Consider the following 19,812-nt stretch of genomic DNA (forward strand, 5'->3'; position numbering starts at 1 on the left):
TTACCTACGTGACACATACTGCTAGCTGTGTGAGTATCATACTTACCTACGTGACACATACTGCTAGCTGTGTGAGTATCATACTTACCTACGTGACACATACTGCTAGCTGTGTGAGTATCATACTTACCTACGTGACACATCTGCAGCTGTGTGAGTATCATACTTACCTACGTGACACATACTGCTAGCTGTGTGAGATCATACTTACCTACGTGACACATGCTGTTAGCTGGTGATATCATACTTACCTACGTGACACATACTGCTAGCTGCGTGAGTATCATACTTACCTACGTGACACATACTGCTAGCTGTGTGACTACCATACTTACCTACGTGACACATACTGCTAGCTGTGTGAGTATCATACTTACCTACGTGACACATGCTGCTAGCTGTGTGTATCATACTTACCTACGTGACACATACTGCTAGCTTGTGTGAGATCATACTTACCTACGTGACACATACTGCTAGCTGTGTGAGTATCATACTTACCTACGTGACACATACTGCTAGCTGTGTGAGTATCATACTTACCTACGTGACACATACTGCTAGCTGTGTGAGTATCATACTTACCTACGTGACACATACTGCTAGCTGTGTATCATACTTACCTACGTGACACGTACTGCTAGCTGTCTGAGTATCATACTTACCTACGTGACACATACTGCTAGCTCTGTGAATATCATACTTACCTACGTGACACATACCGCTAGCTGTGTGAGTATCATACTTACCTACGTGACACGTACTGCTAGCTGTGTGAGTATCATACCTACGTGACACATACTGCTAGCTGTGTGAGTATCATACTTACCTACGTGATGCATGCTGCTAGCTGTGCGAGTATCATACTTAACTTGGTGACACATACTGCTTGCTGTGTGCGTATCATACTTACCTTGGTGACACACACTGCTTGCTGTGTGAGTATCATACTTACCTACGTGACACATACTGCTAGCTGTGCGAGTATCATACTTACCTACGTGACACGTACTGCTAGCTGTGTGAGTATCATACTTACCTACGTGACACATACTGCTAGCTGTGTGAGTATCTTACTTACCTACGTGATGCATACTGCTAGATGTGTGAGTGTCAAACTTAACTTGGTGACACATACTGCTTGCTGTGTGCGTATCATACTTACCTTGGTGACACATACTGCTAGTTGTGTGAGTATCATGACGTTACTCATGTGACTGATGATGCTAGCCATGAGACAGATGGTGCTAGCTATGTGAGTGATGACGCTACTCATGTGACAGATTATGCTAGCTATGCGACAGATGATGCTAACCATGTGACTGATGACGCTACTCATGAAACTGATGATCCTAGCCATGTGACAGATGATGCAAGTCATGTGACTTATGAAGCTACTCATGTGACTGATGATGCTACTCATGTGACAGTGATACTAACCATGCGATAAACCATGCTAGCAATGCGACTGATGAAGCTACTCATGTGAGAGATGATGCTAACCATGTGACAGATGATGCTAGCCTTGCGACAGATGAAGCTACTCATGTGACAGGTGATGCTAGCCATGTGACAAATGAAGCGACTCATGTAAGAGATGAAGCTAGCCATGTGACAGATGATGCTAGCCATGCGACAGATGAAGCTACTCATGTGACACACGATGCTAGGCTTGTGACAGATGATGCTAGCCATGTGACATGATGCTAGCCATGTGACAGATGATGCTAGCTATGTGACATGATGCTCGCCATGTGACAGATGATGCTAGAGTTGTGACAGATGATGCTAGATTGTGACAGATGATTGCTATCTATGTGACAGATGATGCTAACCATGTGACAGATGATTGCTAGCTATGTGACAGATGATGCTAACCATGTGACAGATGATGCTAGGTATGTGACAGATGATGATAGCCATGTGACAGATGATTGATATCTATGTGACATGATGCTAGCCATGTAAAATGATGCTCACCATGTGACAGATGATGCTAGCCATGTAAAATGATGCTAGCCATGTGACAGATGATGCTAGCTATGTGACAGATGATTCTAGCTATGTGACAGATGATGCTAGCAAAGTGACAAAGATGCTAGCTATGTGACACGATGCTAGTTATGTGACAGATGATGGTAGCTATGTGACATGATGCTAGCGAGCCATGTGACAGATGGTACTACCCATGTGACAATTGATGCTAGCTATGTGACAGATGATGCTAGCCATGTGACAATTGATGCTAGCTATGTGACAGGTGATGCTAGCCATGTGACAATTGAAGCTAGCTATGTGACAGATGATGCTAGCCATGTGACAATTGATGCTAGCTATGTGACAGATGATGCTAGCCATGTGACAATTTATGCTAGCTATGTGACAGGTGATGCTAGCCATGTGACAATTGATGCTAGCTATGTGACAGATGATGCTAGCCATGTGACAATTGATGCTAGCTATGTGACAGATGATGCTTGCCATGTGACAAATGATGCTAGCTATGTGACAGATGATGCTAGCTATGTGACAGATGATGCTAGCTATGTGACAGATGATGCTAGCTATGTGAGTGAAGAAGCTATTATTTCTGATACACGTGTGACGGGTCAATTGTTTTCGTATCAGACAGACATGAGAGTTAGTGACAAGCAGGAGAGTTAAAGCGGTCATTGAGGCGAGTCCTCTTCTCAGTAATATTAATCTTGCTGTTAAATAAAGTCATTATTCTGATCCCTGAACGACGGATGAGGCAAGACTACTCATTAACGAGGAGCCATGTGTTGTAAGCGACGCTAATTACGAGACCAGTTACAACAAATGTGTTCGGTAATGACCGGAAACGTCTCTGTGCCTCGTTCACCAAGAGGCCATTTTAAAAAAAAAAGAACGTAACAATGGAACGCGATCGCGAGCAGATAGATCGCCGTCGGTCAGCGGACCGTGAAATGAGATCAGCAGGTAGGGCCCCGCGATCGCGAGCCAGCTGGTGGATCGCGCTGGTCTGCGGACCATAAAATGATCAGTAGAGCAAAACCCGGTTGGTAACGCCATAGCTTTTGACGGGTTCCTGCACTGACCCACATCCAATTTCGGGACCGAAGCTTTTTATACTGGCACTGAATTGGTGCCTTTGACAGGGCTGCCGAAGTGTGTCTGTCTGTGGCACTCCATTACTGCCTGTTATGTTAGTGTGTATGTGGCACTCCATCACCCTGCTATGTTAGTGTGTGTGTGTGTGTGTGTGTGTGTGTGTGTGTGTGGCACTCCATCACCCTGCTATGTTAGTGTGTGTGTGTGTGTGTGGCACTCCATCACCCTGCTATGTTAGTGTGTATGTGTGTGTGTGTGGTACTCCATCACTCTTGCGATGTTAGTGTGTGTGTGTGTGTGTGGGGGGGGGGGGGCACTCCATCACCCTGCTATGTTAGTGTGTGTGTGTGTGTGTGTGTGTGTGTGTGTGTGTGTGGGGGGGGCACTCCATCACCCTGCTATGTTAGTGTGTGTGTGTGTGTGTGTGTGTGTGTGTGTGTGTGTGTGTGTGTGTGTGTGTGTGTGTGTGTGTGTGTGTGTGTGGCACTCCATCACCCTGCTATGTTAGTGTGTGTGTGTGTGTGTGTGTGTGTGTGTGTGTGTGTGTGTGTGTGTGTGTGTGTGTGTGTGGCACTCCATCACCCTGCTATGTTAGTGTGTGTGTGTGTGTGTCTAGCACTCCATCACTCTTGCGATGTTAGTGTGTGTGTGTGTGTGGCACTCCATCACCCTGCTATGTTAGTGTGTGTGTGTGTGTGTGTGTGTGTGTGGCACTCCATCTCTCTTGCGATGTTAGTGTGTGTGTGTGTGTGTGTGTGTGTGTGTGTGTGTGTGTGTGTGTGTGTGTGTGCGTGTGTGTGTGTGTGTGTGTGTGTGTGTGTGTGTGTGTGTGTGTAGCACTCCAACACTCTTGCGATGTTAGTGTGTGTGTGTGTGTGTGTGTGTGTGTGTGTGTGTGTGTGTGTGTGTGTGTGTGTGTGGCACTCCATCACCCTGCTATGTTAGTATGTGTGTGGCACTCCATCATCCTGTTATGTTAGTGTGTGTGTGTGGCAATCCATCACCCTATTATGTTAGAGTGTGTGTGGCACTCCATCACCCTGCATGGTATGTTAGTGTGTGTGGCACTCCATCACCCTGCATGGTACGTCAGTGTGTAAGACACTCCATCACCCTGCATGGTATGTTAGCGTGTGTGGCACTCCATCCCCGTGCCTTCTGTGCTAATACGTGTTTCAGTCCTTCATACTGTCTAATATGTCAATGCAAGGCACTCCATCACGCTGCAGGATTCATTAGTCTGCGTGGCACTGCATCGCGCTGCCTGATATGTCACCCATGGCCGTGCTAATGGTTATTTGTTAAACTCTCAGGTGATTTATTCACGCCACACCTGACTGGTGGTCCAGGGCGCAGCCACCACATCCACACTGAACCCGGGTCCAGTGTGCTGGGCTCGGGCCCTCCACGAACACAGTGTGTGTGTGTGTGTGTGTGTGTGTGTGTGTGTGTGTGTGTGTGTGTGTGTGTGGTCAGCCCCAGCTATGCTTCAGGGCACCTACCAGTGGCTAGGACCACCTAGCACTCGACCACACTGACCTACCGTGGTGACCCGTCCCTCTGGCTGCCCACCCATGGCAACACTACAGCCATGGACACTAACACTACAACCCCCCCCCCCCCCCCTTCAACTGGCTCCAGCCATGAACGTGTAATGATAAGGTAAATTGTGCATGGACCAACCACTATTATTATTATTATTATCATTATTATCATTATCATTATTCATGTGGGAGGGAAAAGGTGTGTGGAAGTACGATAAGCATGAGTAATGAAACCCCATTTCATCTTTTTTTTTTGAAACAATTAATTTCAGTCAATATTTTCAATTATTCTCACGGCTACAGAGACCAACACTAAAAAAATATAATCCTTAGATTACAACTAGCATCAACTAGCAAGACTAAATATAATTCTTAGATTATAACTAGCATCAAATAGCAAGACTAATTATAATCTTTAGATTAAAACTAGCATCAAATAGCAAGACTAAACATAATCTTTAGATTATAACTAGCATCAAATAGCAAGACTAATTATAATCTTTAGATTTAAACTAGCATCAAATAGCAAGACTAATTATAATCTTTAGATTAAAACTAGCATCAAATAGCAAGACTAATTATAATCTTTAGATTTAAACTAGCATCAAATAGCAAGACTAATTATAATCTTTAGATTTAAACTAGCATCAAATAGCAAGACTAAACATAATCTTTAGATTATAACTAGCATCAAATAGCAAGACTAAATATAATCTTTAGATTGTAACTAGCATCAAATAGCAAGACTAAACATAATCTTTAGATTATAACTAGCATCAAATAGCAAGACTAAACATAATCTTTAGATTAAAACTAGCATCACATAGCAAGACTAAATATAATCTTTATATTATAACTAGCATCAATAACAAGACTAATAACCTTTAGATTATAACTAGCATCAAATAGCAAGGCTAAATATAATCTTTAGATTATAACTAGCATCAAATAGCAAGACTAAATATAATCTTTAGGCTATAAGTAGCAGGGAAATACTGGAGGATTTTGAACAACACAAGATCCCTCAGCAACCAACTGGTAGTGAAATGTGGATGAGTATCACCGGAGATTGTCCGTGCGAATTCGTTCATGGTGTTGAGCGGCAGGAGCCACTGTGCCATGACTCTCTCCTGATCGATCACATAATGAACCTGGCTGGTCACATGACGCCACATGACCCCCGGGGGGCACAGGCTCGTGGGGCGCCTCGCACGGGGGACGGGCAGCGCTTACGGAAGAGTGATTCGCGTGGCTAATGGTCAGCAAGGAAGGAATAATGTTCGTATAAAACACGAGGTAAAATATTCTCTGGCACTTGTGCAAAAGGAGGGAAAGGGACACGGTGCCAGGCGCGCTAACGCACCTTCCATTAATGTCATGTTTACCTAAAATAATTCTTGTCTCTCACTATTGGGAAAGAGGAAAGAAAAGTTGATCCTCTTCATTCTTCAGAGTGCCAGTGGTGTAAGTGGCACCGCTGGCATTCTAGGATCCAATACGATCGCTACGAGTGTTGCCTTCAGACCTCACCAAGTGGGTGCAGCAAGCTCTCTCTGCCTTCGATACACTGGCGAGGTGTCTACATCACACCAGTCACACCTCCTCACTCCTCCACGGCGCAATTACCCACGATCCGTCCCTGACGTGAGTGAGTAATCGCATGAATAACTGGCCTCCTTACCCACGATCCGTCCCTGACGTGAGTGAGTAATCGCATGAATAACTGGCCTCCTTACCCACGATCCGTCCTTGACGTGAGTGAGTAATCGCATGAATAACTGGCCTCCTTACCCACGATCCGTCCTTGACGTGAGTGAGTAATCGCATGAGTAACTGGCCTCCTTACCCACGATCCGTCCTTGACGTGAGTGAGTAATCGCATGAGTAACTGGCCTCCTTATTAAGTAATTCGTCTTGGTGTTTATGCACGACGTCAACGCTCCTGCTGGCGGGGTCGAGGGGGATGTCTGGAGGAGCGGGGGCGGCGGGTCAGTAGCGCCACGACCGTCGGCCAGGAAGGTTGTGCCACTCCCGGCCTCCCATCGCCAGCCCTGGTCCCCTTACCTCCCCCTCCGCCTGCTGCTGCTGCTAATGTTCTTCTCCTGGACCTCCCCTCCGCCTGCTGTTCCTGCTTACCTGGCAGACGTGACGTTGTGCTGAACTTTTCACAAACGATCGTAAAAGTGCGACAGCCTTGGGCAACTGGTTAACTCGGCGAGACGATGGAAAAAAAGTTTTCAGATCGCTCGGAAGCACCGTGTTTGTGATGTGTCAACAAATTGTTGATCACCTAAGTGATATAAAGTTCCAGAGGCATGACCCACGTCTCGCATGATACAGATAAGGAAAACATAGATAACCAACTCTCCATGATAACACAGATAACCAACTTAAGTCATAAGATCCCGTTTCAACAGTAACAAAACTTAGGTGATATTCGTCAGTCATCTTGCATGAGATATCTACCTCAGTCACTGTAGGAGCCGTACTGTGGCACAGAACTGAAAATCACCCAGTTCCATCCACACTGAGGCGAGACACACACACACATCTCGAGGAGAGGGGCGAGTGCCTGCCCAACCAAGACTCGGGTCGTGTGGAGGGCGGGAGGATGGTGTGGCCAGCATCCCTGGTGCTGCTGCTGTGGACCCTGGCCGCGGGACGGGGCCACGTCCCGGCCACCCTCGGTAAGTCTTTGAGCCAGGCAGGTGGGGTGGACACCTTCCACCCCCCCTCCCACCCTCCTTGTCTGGTCACCAAATTTACAAGTCGCTCTGATCTAACTTCGATATCAGGGTCTCTGTTTTTTTCTCTCTTTCTCTCTTTTTTAGAGTTTACAGGTTCCATTTGCCTTCGAAGAGGAATGGAAAGATATTGTTATCGGTGTGTGTGTGTGTGTGTGTGTGTGGAATAACGTATTCGTATTTACTAATTTGCACCGTAAGGGGGACGGCGTTCTACCCTCGAGGCGCCCCATCTCTTTCAAGTTTTTCTACTACCATGGAACTTCAGCTTGTATGTGTTGTCCACATGGACTATGTATAACTCAGGTTTCTCGTTCATCCACCACAGTTATAAAATATCGTTTCCTTCTCTAACAACTTCCTCCTTCCATGTTCAGGCCTCGGGCACCGCTGTCTGTCTTCATCTTCAGAGGAACTTTTATTGATGACACATTCAAACTTTTTCCAAAACCATGGTTGGCAACTTTAATGCCCAGAGCGTATCCCTGCTCCCATCTCTGTTGTCATCCTCTGCACCCTCTCTATCATTTCTTTGTGCCACGTAAGTGGGACGACCAAACCTGAGATGCGGAGTCTAGTTTGGACTTGGTGCAGGGCGTGAACAACGTGCTGAATATCCACTTATCCCTGTGTTCAAATGAGTGTGTGTGTGTGTGTGTGTGTGTGTGTGTGTGTGTGTGTGTGTGTGTGTGTGTGTGTGTGTGTATGTGTGTGTGTGTGATCCACAAGTGCCACTTCGTGTGGGGGACGCCACCTGCCCTCCAGACTGTTCGTCACCACATTTGGCGGAGGTACTGCCTGTGGCGGCAGGAGACCTCCTGCTGGTCAGCGGGGTAAGAGGCTAGCACGTCGGAGGTCAAAACCTCTCACAGTAATTTGTTAGCCGGCCGCTCAGCAAGGTGACGCCTGCTGCCAGAGGTGGGTCTGAGAGTGTCATACTGCACCACACGTGTGCATAGGGAGGAGGTGCACACATTGGACATGCTGTGCTGTCCTTGTGGTGTATACATGTACTTGACGGTGAAGAATTTGTTTGCATTCCTTACTTGGAACTTCTATAGTGTTAACGTTTTGACATAATGGAGGAAAAGAGGAAGATACCATACACACACACACACACACACATATATATATATATATATATATATATATATATATATATATATATATATATATATATATATATATAAACATAATTACTTCCTACACCCGGAGTTCCTTCTATCATTATGAAGCTCCTGCGGCACTCAGGAAGCTGGCTACGTCCACCGGTCGCAACCAGAGGTCATATAGTGTTCTAGTGTGTGTGTGTGTGTGTGTGTGTGTGTGTGTGTGTGTGTGTGTGTGTGTGTGTGTGTGTGTGTGTCCACCTGCAGAGAATGCCATACGTCGTGAGTATATAATTCTATAACAAGCCTCAGGCATTATATGACCCCTGGTGTGCTCGTATCATCAGGTCTCCTGTGAATATGAGTTGCATATGGGCCAGGGTTGGTGTATCACAACACATCCATCTGCCAGTGACGACCCTACGGTGCATGACAGCCTGCATGGGGCACTACAGAGCCAACCTTACGAATAATGATAAGGCACACATGACATGACGCCCAGGCTATGAACATTAAAAGGATGAGGGTGTGTTCAAATGGTTAGGACACATGGAGAGAATGAGTGAGGAAAGATTGACAAAGAGAATATGTGTCAGAGGCGGAGGGAACGAGGAGAAGTGGGAGACCAAATTGGAGGTGGAAAGATGGAGTGAAAAAGATTTTGAGCGACCGAGGCCTGAACATACAGGAGGGTAAAAGGCGTGCAAGGAATAGAGTGAATTGGAACGATGTGGTATACCGGGATCGACGTGCTGTCAATAGATTGAACCAGGGCATGCAAAGCGTCTGGGGTAAACCATGGAAAGTTTTGTAGGGCCTGTATGTGGAGAGGGAGCTGTGGTTTCGGTACATTACACATGAGTCCATGAGGAAATGAAACACAATAAGCTCCCTTGTGTACTTTCTGTCATAAACACATCATCAGGGGAGATACAAGAAAGAAATATAAACTTATTATGTAAATTTGCAAACAGTTCCCCTTCTTGTCCACATAATAAGTTTATGATACGCTTATTGCCAGACTCGAACACACCCGACATATATTCTGGTAGTCACTTGTTTACTAAATGGCGTCCTAGCTACGTCTCTTCGTTGTATATAAACTGACTCATATTTCTTTCTTGTATCTCCCCTGATGATGTGATTATTATATGAAAGTGCACTTGGGAACTTATCGTGTTTCATTTCCCCGTGGACTCATAGGAATATACTTGATCACATGCTCAACTGTGATCCTTTCTAATATATATATATATATATATATATATATATATATATATATATATATATATATATATATATATATATATATATATGACCTATCTTCGGACACTGCACCTCATCATGTGCCACGTAGATGTGGCGGGGGCAACACACAGGGCGTGACGCTCTCACTGGCTCCTGCCGATGTAATTTCCGTAACGCAGTTTTTGCATAATTAGTATTTTTGCTGCTCAAGTTCTTTGTGTCATTAAGCTTTCCTAACCCCCCCCCCCACCCCCCCTCCAACCTCTCTCTCTCTCTCTCTCTCTCTCTCTCTCTCTCTCTCTCTCTCTCTCTCTCTCTCTCTCGTTGAGTTTAAAGATGAAACTTCACCTCGTGTTCCCCTAGCCTCTATACCTTCACCCTCACGTTTCCTATCGTCTTCTTGTGGCTTAAGTGATGTTTCCAGACCCCATACGAGGACGGGTCAGGCCGAGGGTCGTACGTGTCGTGGCGCTGGCGTGTCGTGCACCCAGGACCTCCTGCTGGGGGTCGTGTTGCACAACAGAATGATTCCCCAGCGATCCTTCAATGACCAGTTATTACAACGTTTCTGCAGTTTGTGTTTGGTTATACTTGCATAACGTAAGGCGTTTGATTATCATCATTATCATTATTATTGTTTACCTCACATGTGATGTCATGGTTACTACAAATCTTCACTGTCTTCGCGATACTGTCGCTTATTATATACAGTTTTCAGAGTTCATATTCATCATCATCTTCGTCATCATTTTAGTGTCACCAATAATGACAATGTTATCATCAATATATTTATGATTACTGTAATCATTACTGTAATAATAATAAAAATAATAATAATAATAATAATAATACCAATAAAAATCAACATTACTGATATATATATATATATATATATATATATATATATATATATATATATATATATATATATATATATATATATATATTTATACATATATATTCTTTTCTTTCATACCATTCACCATTTCCCGCGTTAGCGAGGTAGCGTTAAGAACAGAGGACTGGGCCTTTGAGGGAATATCCTCACCTGGCCCCCTTCTCTGTTCCTTCTTTTGGAAAAAAAAAAAAAAAACGAGAGGGGAGGATTTCCAGTGCCCCGCTCCCTCCTCTTTCAGTCGCCTTCTACGACACGTAGGGAATACGTGAGAAGTATTCTTTCTCCCCTATCCCAAGAGATAATATATACATATATATATATATATATATATATATATATATATATATATATATATATATATATATATATATATATATATACATATATATATATATATATATATATATATATATATATATATATATATATATATATATATATATATATCTTCCGTAACAGCATCATAAAACAACGGCTAGTTTCACCATCCGACATCACCATCATCCCACACCTGTCAATGCCAGAGATAATTCTTGTCTCTGGCAGAGGACCTGGTGACGCTGCTGCTGGAGGGCGCGAGGACGGATCATGCCCTCCAGACACACACAGAGAGCCAGGTGTCGGTTGCCAGGGCAGCCCCTGACGGCCATATATACAGCAAATGTTCCAGTATCATCTATCTTTTTTTTCCTTATTCTTTTATCTCTTTTTTTTTTTTTTTAACCCCATAAAGACACTGGATCACCTCTGTAAAATTCTTTCATTAAACCATTTTATGGGAGGAAATTCTTTGTAGATAACTGTGTCATTAATGTGCAATCATGGCCAGCTGCCTCTCTCTCTCTCTCTCTCTCTCTCTCTCTCTCTCTCTCTCTCTCTCTCTCTCTCTCCCCTTTATACTTTGACATTACAGGAGAGAACCAAGGAAATGAGAAAGACGGAGGAGGATGGAAGGGGAGAGATATGTGTGATATTATAATGATGGAAGAGGAGATATATGATATAAGGATGGAAGAGGAGATATACGATATAAGAATGGAAGAGGAGATATATGATATAATGATGGAAGAGGAGATATATGATATAACAATGGAAGAGGAGATATATAAGGATGGAAGAGGAAATATATTATAAGAATGGAAGAGGAAATATATCATAAGGATGGAAGAGGAGATATATGATATTACAAGGATGTAAGAGGATATATATGATATAAGGATGGAAGAGGAGATATATGATATTACAAGGATGTAAGAGGATATATATGATATAAGGATGGAAGAGGAGATATATGATATTACAAGGATGTAAGAGGATATATATGATATAAGGATGGAAGAGGAGTTATATGATATTACAAGGATGTAAGAGGATATATATATATGATATAAGGATGGAGGATATATATGATATAAGGATGGAGGTTATAATATGATGTTCGAGGAGACACACCTCCTATAGAGACACTCGGGTTGACTTTATCCTGCAGCAGGAGGGCCTGCAGGAGGCAACACTAGTAACAGCAGCGTGCTGGCCTGCAGGAGGAGGGTCATCCTTCCTCACAGGGAGGTCAGAGGTCAATCTGCTGCGATGACAGTGAGTGGGAATGGTAGCAGGCGGTGTGATCTGGGTGGGAGGAGGAGACATGAGAAGTGCGTCACTGGCAGAGAGAGTGCCGCAGGCGGCTGGCTCTCTCTCTCTCTCTCTCTCTCTCTCTCTCTCTCTCTCAGCCACCTGGTGTAGGCGAGAAGCTAACACTGCAGCGGACGAGGTGCCTGGCCAACACTGTGGCCTTCTGGTCGTGGTTCAGAGGGCGTCTCAGTTGCCCGCCTTATTTACGTCTACATTACGGCCAGCCTCAGAGAGTTCCTCCCTCGTGTGTATGAAAATTTATCCGGATTTCTTTATTCTTTTATGTCCACCTGTGTTCGTAAATAATGCATTTACCGTAAATCAAAAAGCCTTAAAGGGAATAAAGGGACGGCGGGGTGGGCCAGGGTGGGCACCAGCGATGGTGGGCGTGTCCCACAACACCCCAGGATGGTCAGGTGCGACGGGTCTGTCCTGTCTCGTGGTGGGACGGGTCTGTCTGTCTCGTGGTGGGACGGGACTGTCTGTCTCGTGGTGGGACGGGTCTGTCTGTCTCGTGGTGGGACGGGTCTGTCTGTCTCGTGGTGGGACGGGTCTATCCGTCTCGTGGTGGGACGGGTCTGTCTCACTCGTGGTGGGACGGGTCTGTCTGTCTCGTGGTGGGACGGGACTGTCTGTCTCGTGGTGGGACGGGTCTATCCGTCTCGTGGTGGGACGGGTCTGTCTCACTCGTGGTGGGACGGGTCTGTCTGTCTCGTGGTGGGACGGGTATGTCTGTCTCGTGGTGGGACGGGTCTGTCTGTCTCGTGGTGGGACGGGTCTGTCCGTCTCGTGGTGGGACGGGTCTGTCTGTCTCGTGGTGGGACGGGTCTGTCTGTCTCGTGGTGGGACGGGTCTGTCTGTCTCGTGGTGGGACGGGTATGTCTGTCTCGTGGTGGGACGGGTCTGTCTGTCTCGTGGTGGGACGGGTCTGTCCGTCTCGTGGTGGGACGGGTCTGTCTGTCTCGTGGTGGGACGGGTCTGTCTCACTCGTGGTGGGACGGGTCTGTCTGTCTCGTGGTGGGACGGGTCTATCTGTCTCACGGTGGGACGGGTCTGTCTGTCTCGTGGTGGGACGGGTCTGTCTGTCTCGTGGTGGGACGGGTCTGTCTGTCTCGTGGTGGGACGGGTCTATCCGTCTCGTGGTGGGACGGGTCTGTCTGTCTCGTGGTGGGACGGGTCTGTCTGACTCGTGGTGGGACGGGTCTGTCCGTCTCGTGGTGGGACGGGTCTATCCGTCTCATGGTGGGACGGGTCTGTCCGTCTCGTGGTGGGACGGGTCTGTCTGTCTCATGGTGGGACGGGTCTGTCTGTCTCGTAGTGGAGACGGGTCTGTCCGTCTCGTGGTGGACGTTTCTGTCTCGTCTCGTGGTGGGACGGGTCTACCCTCTCGGTGGTGGACGGGTCAGCCTTGTGGTCGTGGAGGAAGGTTTCCCTCCCATGGTGACCGTCTGTTTCGCTCTCGTGTGACGATCTCACACACACATCACACATGCACACACGCACATCATGTCCTCAGTCCTCGTGGTGGGAGGTTATGTTGTGGTGGGAATCACTGTTGTCTCGGGGGGAAGGTCTTACAGCCTCGTGGGACGCCACGATCTCTTCACCTCTAGTGGTGTACATTTAATCTTCTCGTGGTGGGACGGGTCTGTCTGTCTCGTGGTGGGACGGGTCTATCCGTCTCGTGGTGGGACGGGTCTGTCTGTCTCGTGGTGGGACGGGTCTGTCTGACTCGTGGTGGGACGGGTCTGTCCGTCTCGTGGTGGGACGGGTCTGTCCGTCTCGTGGTGGGACGGGTCTGTCTGTCTCGTGGTGGGACGGGTCTGTCCGTCTCGTGGTGGGACGGGTCTGTCTGTCTCATGGTGGGACGGGTCTGTCTGTCTCGTAGTGGAACGGGTCTGTCCGTCTCGTGGTGAGACGTTTCTGTCCGTCTCGTGGTGGGACGGGTCTGTCTCTGGTGGTGAGACGGGTCAGCCTTGTGGGACGTGAGAGAAGGCTGCTCCCACTGGACCTAGTCATGGATTTCGCTCTCGTGTACACACACACACACACACACACACACACACACACACACACACACACACTCAACACACTGCAATACCCTCACTCCTACAAGTGTGTGTGTGTGTGTGTGTGTAATCACTTGTATGTACTGGACGGAGAGGAAGGTCTTACACCTCGTGGGACGCCCACCATCTCTTCACCTCTAGTGATGTACAACTTTGTAAACTTCTGTATGCTGTCCACATTCACGACCTCATGACTCAGTTTACTCCATTCCTCCACCACACTGATCAAATTACTTCCTCACCTTAGGTCGCACAAGTTTCTTGTTCAGTTTCATGTTATGGCCTCTGTCAACATCAACGGGCGGGTTTAATAGGTCTAATAACTGAAAGGTTGTGATCAGGTCACCCCTTACTCGTATCTCTTCCGTGAGCAAACACGAGGCCTGTAACCCTGTCCTCATGTCCTCATAAGGCAGGAATTGGTTTTGTTGCCCTACTCTGGACTTCCTCAATTAGTTCTTTGTGCTTCCGTCTATACGGTGAACAAATCTGAGAAGCAAAGTTTAGTTCCGGTATAATGTGGGATGTGAACAGCTCGATTAACATTTTCTTGTCCATAATACACTTGAACACCATTCTAATACTCGAGTCCCTCCCACACATAGATTCATTCTGCTTACTTCATGCTAGAACACATTCATAATGAAGCCCTGTTTAACTCTATCCCATCTTCAGGACTTTACATTTACTCGTCCTGAATTTCATTTACAATGTATCAGATAAAACTTTGCAGCTTGTCGTGGTCCACTCGTAAGCTGATGCAATACTTAACGCTTTTAACTTCACCTCATAACCCATGGCATGACGTGCGAACATGTTCAGGAGGGAGTACAATCCTTCACATGAATCACGAAGAGTAACACTCCCAGGCGATAACCCAACGGTACTCCGCTGGTGACCTCGACCCAATGTGGGACTTGCAACGGGGTGAGAACAGTGTGAACTCCCAACTCCCTGATATGCGTCCTTTGTTCCTTTTACTAAAGATGTTCTAATCAACAGTCCTGAGTTCTTTACCATCCTCTTATCTGGTATAGATAGGAGGGACATGGACAATCTGCCCAGTTCCCTTCTTTTCTCCAAAACGGAGCTCACTCTCTCGTAGAAATCTCAGTTCGTTACACTTGACCTCACTTGGGTAGTTTTTTCTCAGCATTAAGTCATCCATTTGCTTTCTGGTCATCTTTTTCACTATTTCACGGACTACACTCATCAGAAAGACTAGTCAGTAGTTCCGTGCATCCTCCCGGTCTCCTTTCACTCCTTCATCACTCATCCTTCCGCCAGCGACATCTTGCCAACAATATTCCTAATGGTCTGCCAAGTGCATGTGTACACATCAACATATATGGATGAATGTCATCAGGACCAAGGCTTATACGAGTCAAGAACCTTCACTTTAGAATTCTGTTTCTGTCTGCTCTAGATATTTCCATGCTCTGCAGTACCCTCTCCTCCTTCCATCTCACTTACGTCAGGGCAATATTGTCTTCCAAGAGAAAACACTGCAGAAATTGTCATTTACTCCTTGTTTATCTTCACATCATCCCTATACCTCTTCCCTCGAATTCCTTTACCCTTTATGAATAACTTGGATTTTCCTCTACCTTGTCCACAATATTCTTTTCAGAATAACTCTCTTCCTCCTTTGTTATGCTGCTAACTTTATCTCTTGTTCCCTTATACATTTACAAATTCTGGCTAGCTGGAGGGTTGACCATATCTCCTCCACAGCACCTCGCGAGGCTCCTTTGCTTTTTGACATCTTACATTATACCACTCCTTTTCCCTCGACCTCCCTCACGTATTTACAGCTGAAGGTACCCATATTCCTACTCCTTCACTGTGTATGTCACAGAACCTTCCACCACCACAATACCCTGGTTCCAGGCGACTGAGTTCCATTCCCAGTTTATGTTATCACAGAAACTCTTGACTTCTGTGCAGTTTCCACGATTTTATATCCTCTTTGAGTCTGGTTTCATCTCTGCTCTTCTCATAGCTTCATTCACCACGTGATCAAATTGAGGTAATACATGATAACCTTTTCCACGTGGTGTCTCGTATATGATAAACTCAATTTTCATGCTACTACGTGTCATAAGATCTGGCTATTACGGTGTATCTGTCCTTCTCATCCAGGTCTGTTCACTGACATACTGGTATGGGAAAATTTCCTGCATAAACCCCAAGAACTCGTGCGCCCATGAATCTGTCTCTATCTATATCCAAACTTCATCAGCTAAACTTTCTTATGAGTGACATTTCCCATTATCATTATTTTGCCATATATGAATCGATCTCCTTCCTTGCCACCATGGATCCCCCTGAAGGGGACAGATGAGATCCAATCTCCCTATAAGTCCTGTCTTCTGCAACGCCAGCAACATGAGATGCATTGTACTAAATACCAAGTCTGAATTTCAGCTCTTTTAGCATTCACTATTAGTTCATCTGCATCTGTATACATTATGACCAGTCTTGCATTTCCATCACTTAAGATTCCCGAGCTCAGTGCGCCGCTGGCGGGGTTGCTCCGTCCACTTGTCTCATTGGACGTGTCGTGTTCTTTGTCTTGGGTGTGTGCTCTTTGTTCGTCTGTCTTCCCTTGGTTCATCATCTCTGATGATGACCCTCCTGCATTCCTCCCTGTCCCTAAGATTCTTGACCTCCCTAAGCGCCTTCAGGAAACATGACTAACCCATGTATATAACAGTTATTGATCGCTCCCATTTGTTCTGACTATATCCATAAATTCCCTACAATTTCTTTATAACTACAACCCTCACTTGGTATGTCTACAGTCTCTACGAGTCTTGATCGAAATGTCTTCCTTCCTCACTCTTTCCTCCTCATCTAGAATATGGTCATCACCCAATCCATACATAATCATATATCTACCAGTTGAATAGCTGATGAAGTCTTTGGGGGTCTTCACGCCCCATAACCCGGACTGCCCAGGCTCTTGGACTGGTTGTTGGTCGATCAAGCTGTTGGAAGCCGCAGCCCGCAAGGATACATAACCCTTATAGCTTGGCTGGTCCGGTACACTTTGTACGTACTTATCCAATGCATTCATACACTTCTCTCTGCATCCCATGTTGTTTCTGATGACAGCAGACCAGGTGCTGAAGAGTCTTGGGCCTTGGATACTTAATGTGTTTTCTCCTTTTGTGTGCATATCGCACATTTGGATTTCAGATATAGTTATTTAAAGTTTTCCATGCCTGTCGTGCCAGTAGGATGTTATATCCGAATGTAGACTGGCAACCATAAGCTTTAGGATTTTCCTGGCACAGATGATGATATACGTCTCCCACCAGTGTTCGAGGAGAACAGCCTCAGAAATTTCAACTGTTCCTCGTAATTTAGTTCCTTTACCACATTATGCAGCAGTAGTCAATTCCTGAAACAATTACCGCCTTGACTAATATCATCAATGCTTTTTCTTCCCTTATCTTGAAGGTCCGTAGGATCCAGCCTACCATCCTCCCGCATGAGGCAACTGTTGTTTCGCGACGTTCGCTGAGGGTTACGTCGTTAGACATTATGACTTCAGATTTACGTCTATCAACTTCCTGCTTCACTAATGTACATGACTTTAGTGACTCCCACTCTCCTACTAAACCCATTAGTGTTGACGCATCAATGTTTCTGGTTATCTCTAAACTGTCCTTTTTTGGCCAACAAGTACAGATACTGTATGTTCTGTACTCTTTTAATCTCGAATTACTCTTTCTCTAACAGAGCATATTACGCTCTCTACAGATACACTTGATTCCCGTAGATTCTCCAAGACTTTTTTTTTTGAACTGGATCAGACTTTAGGTTCTGGTTCTGCTGGACAGTCCCAGTAACTGGTCCTTCCTCCCCTCTGCGCCCATAATGAGCGAGGGTCTCTCTTATGAACACTACCTTTTGATGATCGGTCTCTCTGACACCCAGTAACAACCCCTCTCACCTGTTCTGTTAATCTTTTATTGCTCCTTCTTTTCTTCTAGTTATGGTCTCGCTGAGTCTCCTTATTCGATATGTCTTGCAGTCATGTCCCTTGACTACATGTTTCACATCCCTCGCTTCCTCTCCTGTCCTAAGACACTGGCCATGTTCTTGGACTTCATATCTCCATTTCTTGATCTCCTCCTCCTCCTCCTCCTTCTGCCGCTGTGTTAACCTGTGATCTTGTTCCTCAATCATGTCCATTCATCCTTCCACCCTCCGTGGCCTCTGCTCACTCATCCTCTACTTCCTCCATTGTCCTGCATTTACCCACAACTGACCGTTCTCGGTGCCTTGCCCTGTCTAAAATCCAATTCTGATATAAAAAATCAAATTGTCTTTTTTCGTTATATGTATTCTTTTTAGCCGAGTATTGGTGTGTGTGCGACTGAAAACAGGTCTGGCCTAGTGGAGGCAGACTGGCTAGTCTGAATATCCTTGCTATGTTTCATGCTCTTTGTTCTGGTGTGTGTGTGTGTGTGTGTGTGTGTGTGTGTGTGTGTGTGTGTGTGTGTGTGCGCGTGTGTGTGTGTGTGCGTGTGTGTGTGTGTGTGTGTGCACAAGCCCATACCCATCTCAACAGCCCAGGAACCCTCGTAACCTACCTACTGAACTGAACCAAACCCTCTGCACGAAATGGCTTCCGAGTTTTCTTTTCTTTTCCCGTAGTGTGAGGAGGACAGCCTCACCCCCTGGCCAGGGCCCTCTCCTCTGGGGCTCGTAGCATCGTCTGCCGTTGCTGCTCCCTCCTGCTGACGGTGTTGTTCTGGATGGTTCCCCTGCATACCAGCTCTCTCTCTCTCTCTCTCTCTCTCTCTCTCTCTCTCTCTCTCTCTCTCTCTCTCTCTCTCTCTCTCTCTCTCTTCTCGCCCTGGTCATAGGCAGAACCTCGTCGCTCGTAGATCCTAGCAGGTGGGTAGGTGTGCAGGTGGGCAAGAAGGCAGGTGTGCAGGCACGTTGGTATCCAGGAAGGCAGGTGTGTAGGTGGGTAGGTGGGTAGGTAAGTAGGTAGGTGTGCAGGTGGCTAGGCAGGCAGTGGGGCAGGTAGGTAGGCAAGCAGGTGGGTGTGCAGGTGGGCAGGTAGGTAGGTGAGCAGGTGTGCAGGTAGGCAGGTGGGTAGGTAGGCAGGTGTGGAGGTGGGTAGGCAGGCAGGTGGGCAGGTAGGTAGGTGCGCAGGTGGGTAGGTAGTCAGGTGGGTAGGAAGGCAGGTAGGCAAGTGGGTAGGTATGCAGGTGGGTAGGTAGGCACGTGTGCAGGTGGGTGGGCAGGCAGGTGGGTAGGTAGACAGGGGTGCAGGTGGGTAGGTAGGCAGGTTAGTAGGTATGCATGTGTGCATGTGGGTAGGTAGGTAGGTGGGAAGGCAGGCAGGTAGGCAGGTGGGTAGGTATGCAGATGTGCAAGTGGGTAGGTGTATAGGTGTGCAGGTGGGTAGCTAGGAAGGTATGCAGGTAAGTAGGTAGGCACGTAGGTATGTAG

The 19,812-nt window shown here is 46.4% G+C and overlaps 1 protein-coding gene and 1 long non-coding RNA gene across 3 annotated transcripts in view; one reads left to right on the plus strand and one right to left on the minus strand.

The window, feature by feature from the left end:
- LOC139749023 (uncharacterized) overlaps positions 1-19,812 on the minus strand; it is a 1,138,420-nt gene that overhangs the window by 402,173 nt on the left and 716,435 nt on the right. The gene's annotated exons all lie outside the window — the stretch shown is intronic.
- LOC139749009 (uncharacterized) overlaps positions 6,643-19,812 on the plus strand; it is a 557,044-nt gene continuing 543,874 nt past the window's right edge. Inside the window, exon 1 of the mRNA XM_071662391.1 lies at positions 6,643-7,324. Coding sequence (XP_071518492.1) covers positions 7,249-7,324 — 76 coding nt within the window. The 5' untranslated portion in view covers positions 6,643-7,248. The remainder of the gene's footprint in view (positions 7,325-19,812) is intronic.

The sequence above is a fragment of the Panulirus ornatus genome, chromosome 1, assembly GCF_036320965.1.
Source record: "Panulirus ornatus isolate Po-2019 chromosome 1, ASM3632096v1, whole genome shotgun sequence".
Lineage (NCBI taxonomy): Eukaryota > Metazoa > Arthropoda > Malacostraca > Decapoda > Palinuridae > Panulirus > Panulirus ornatus.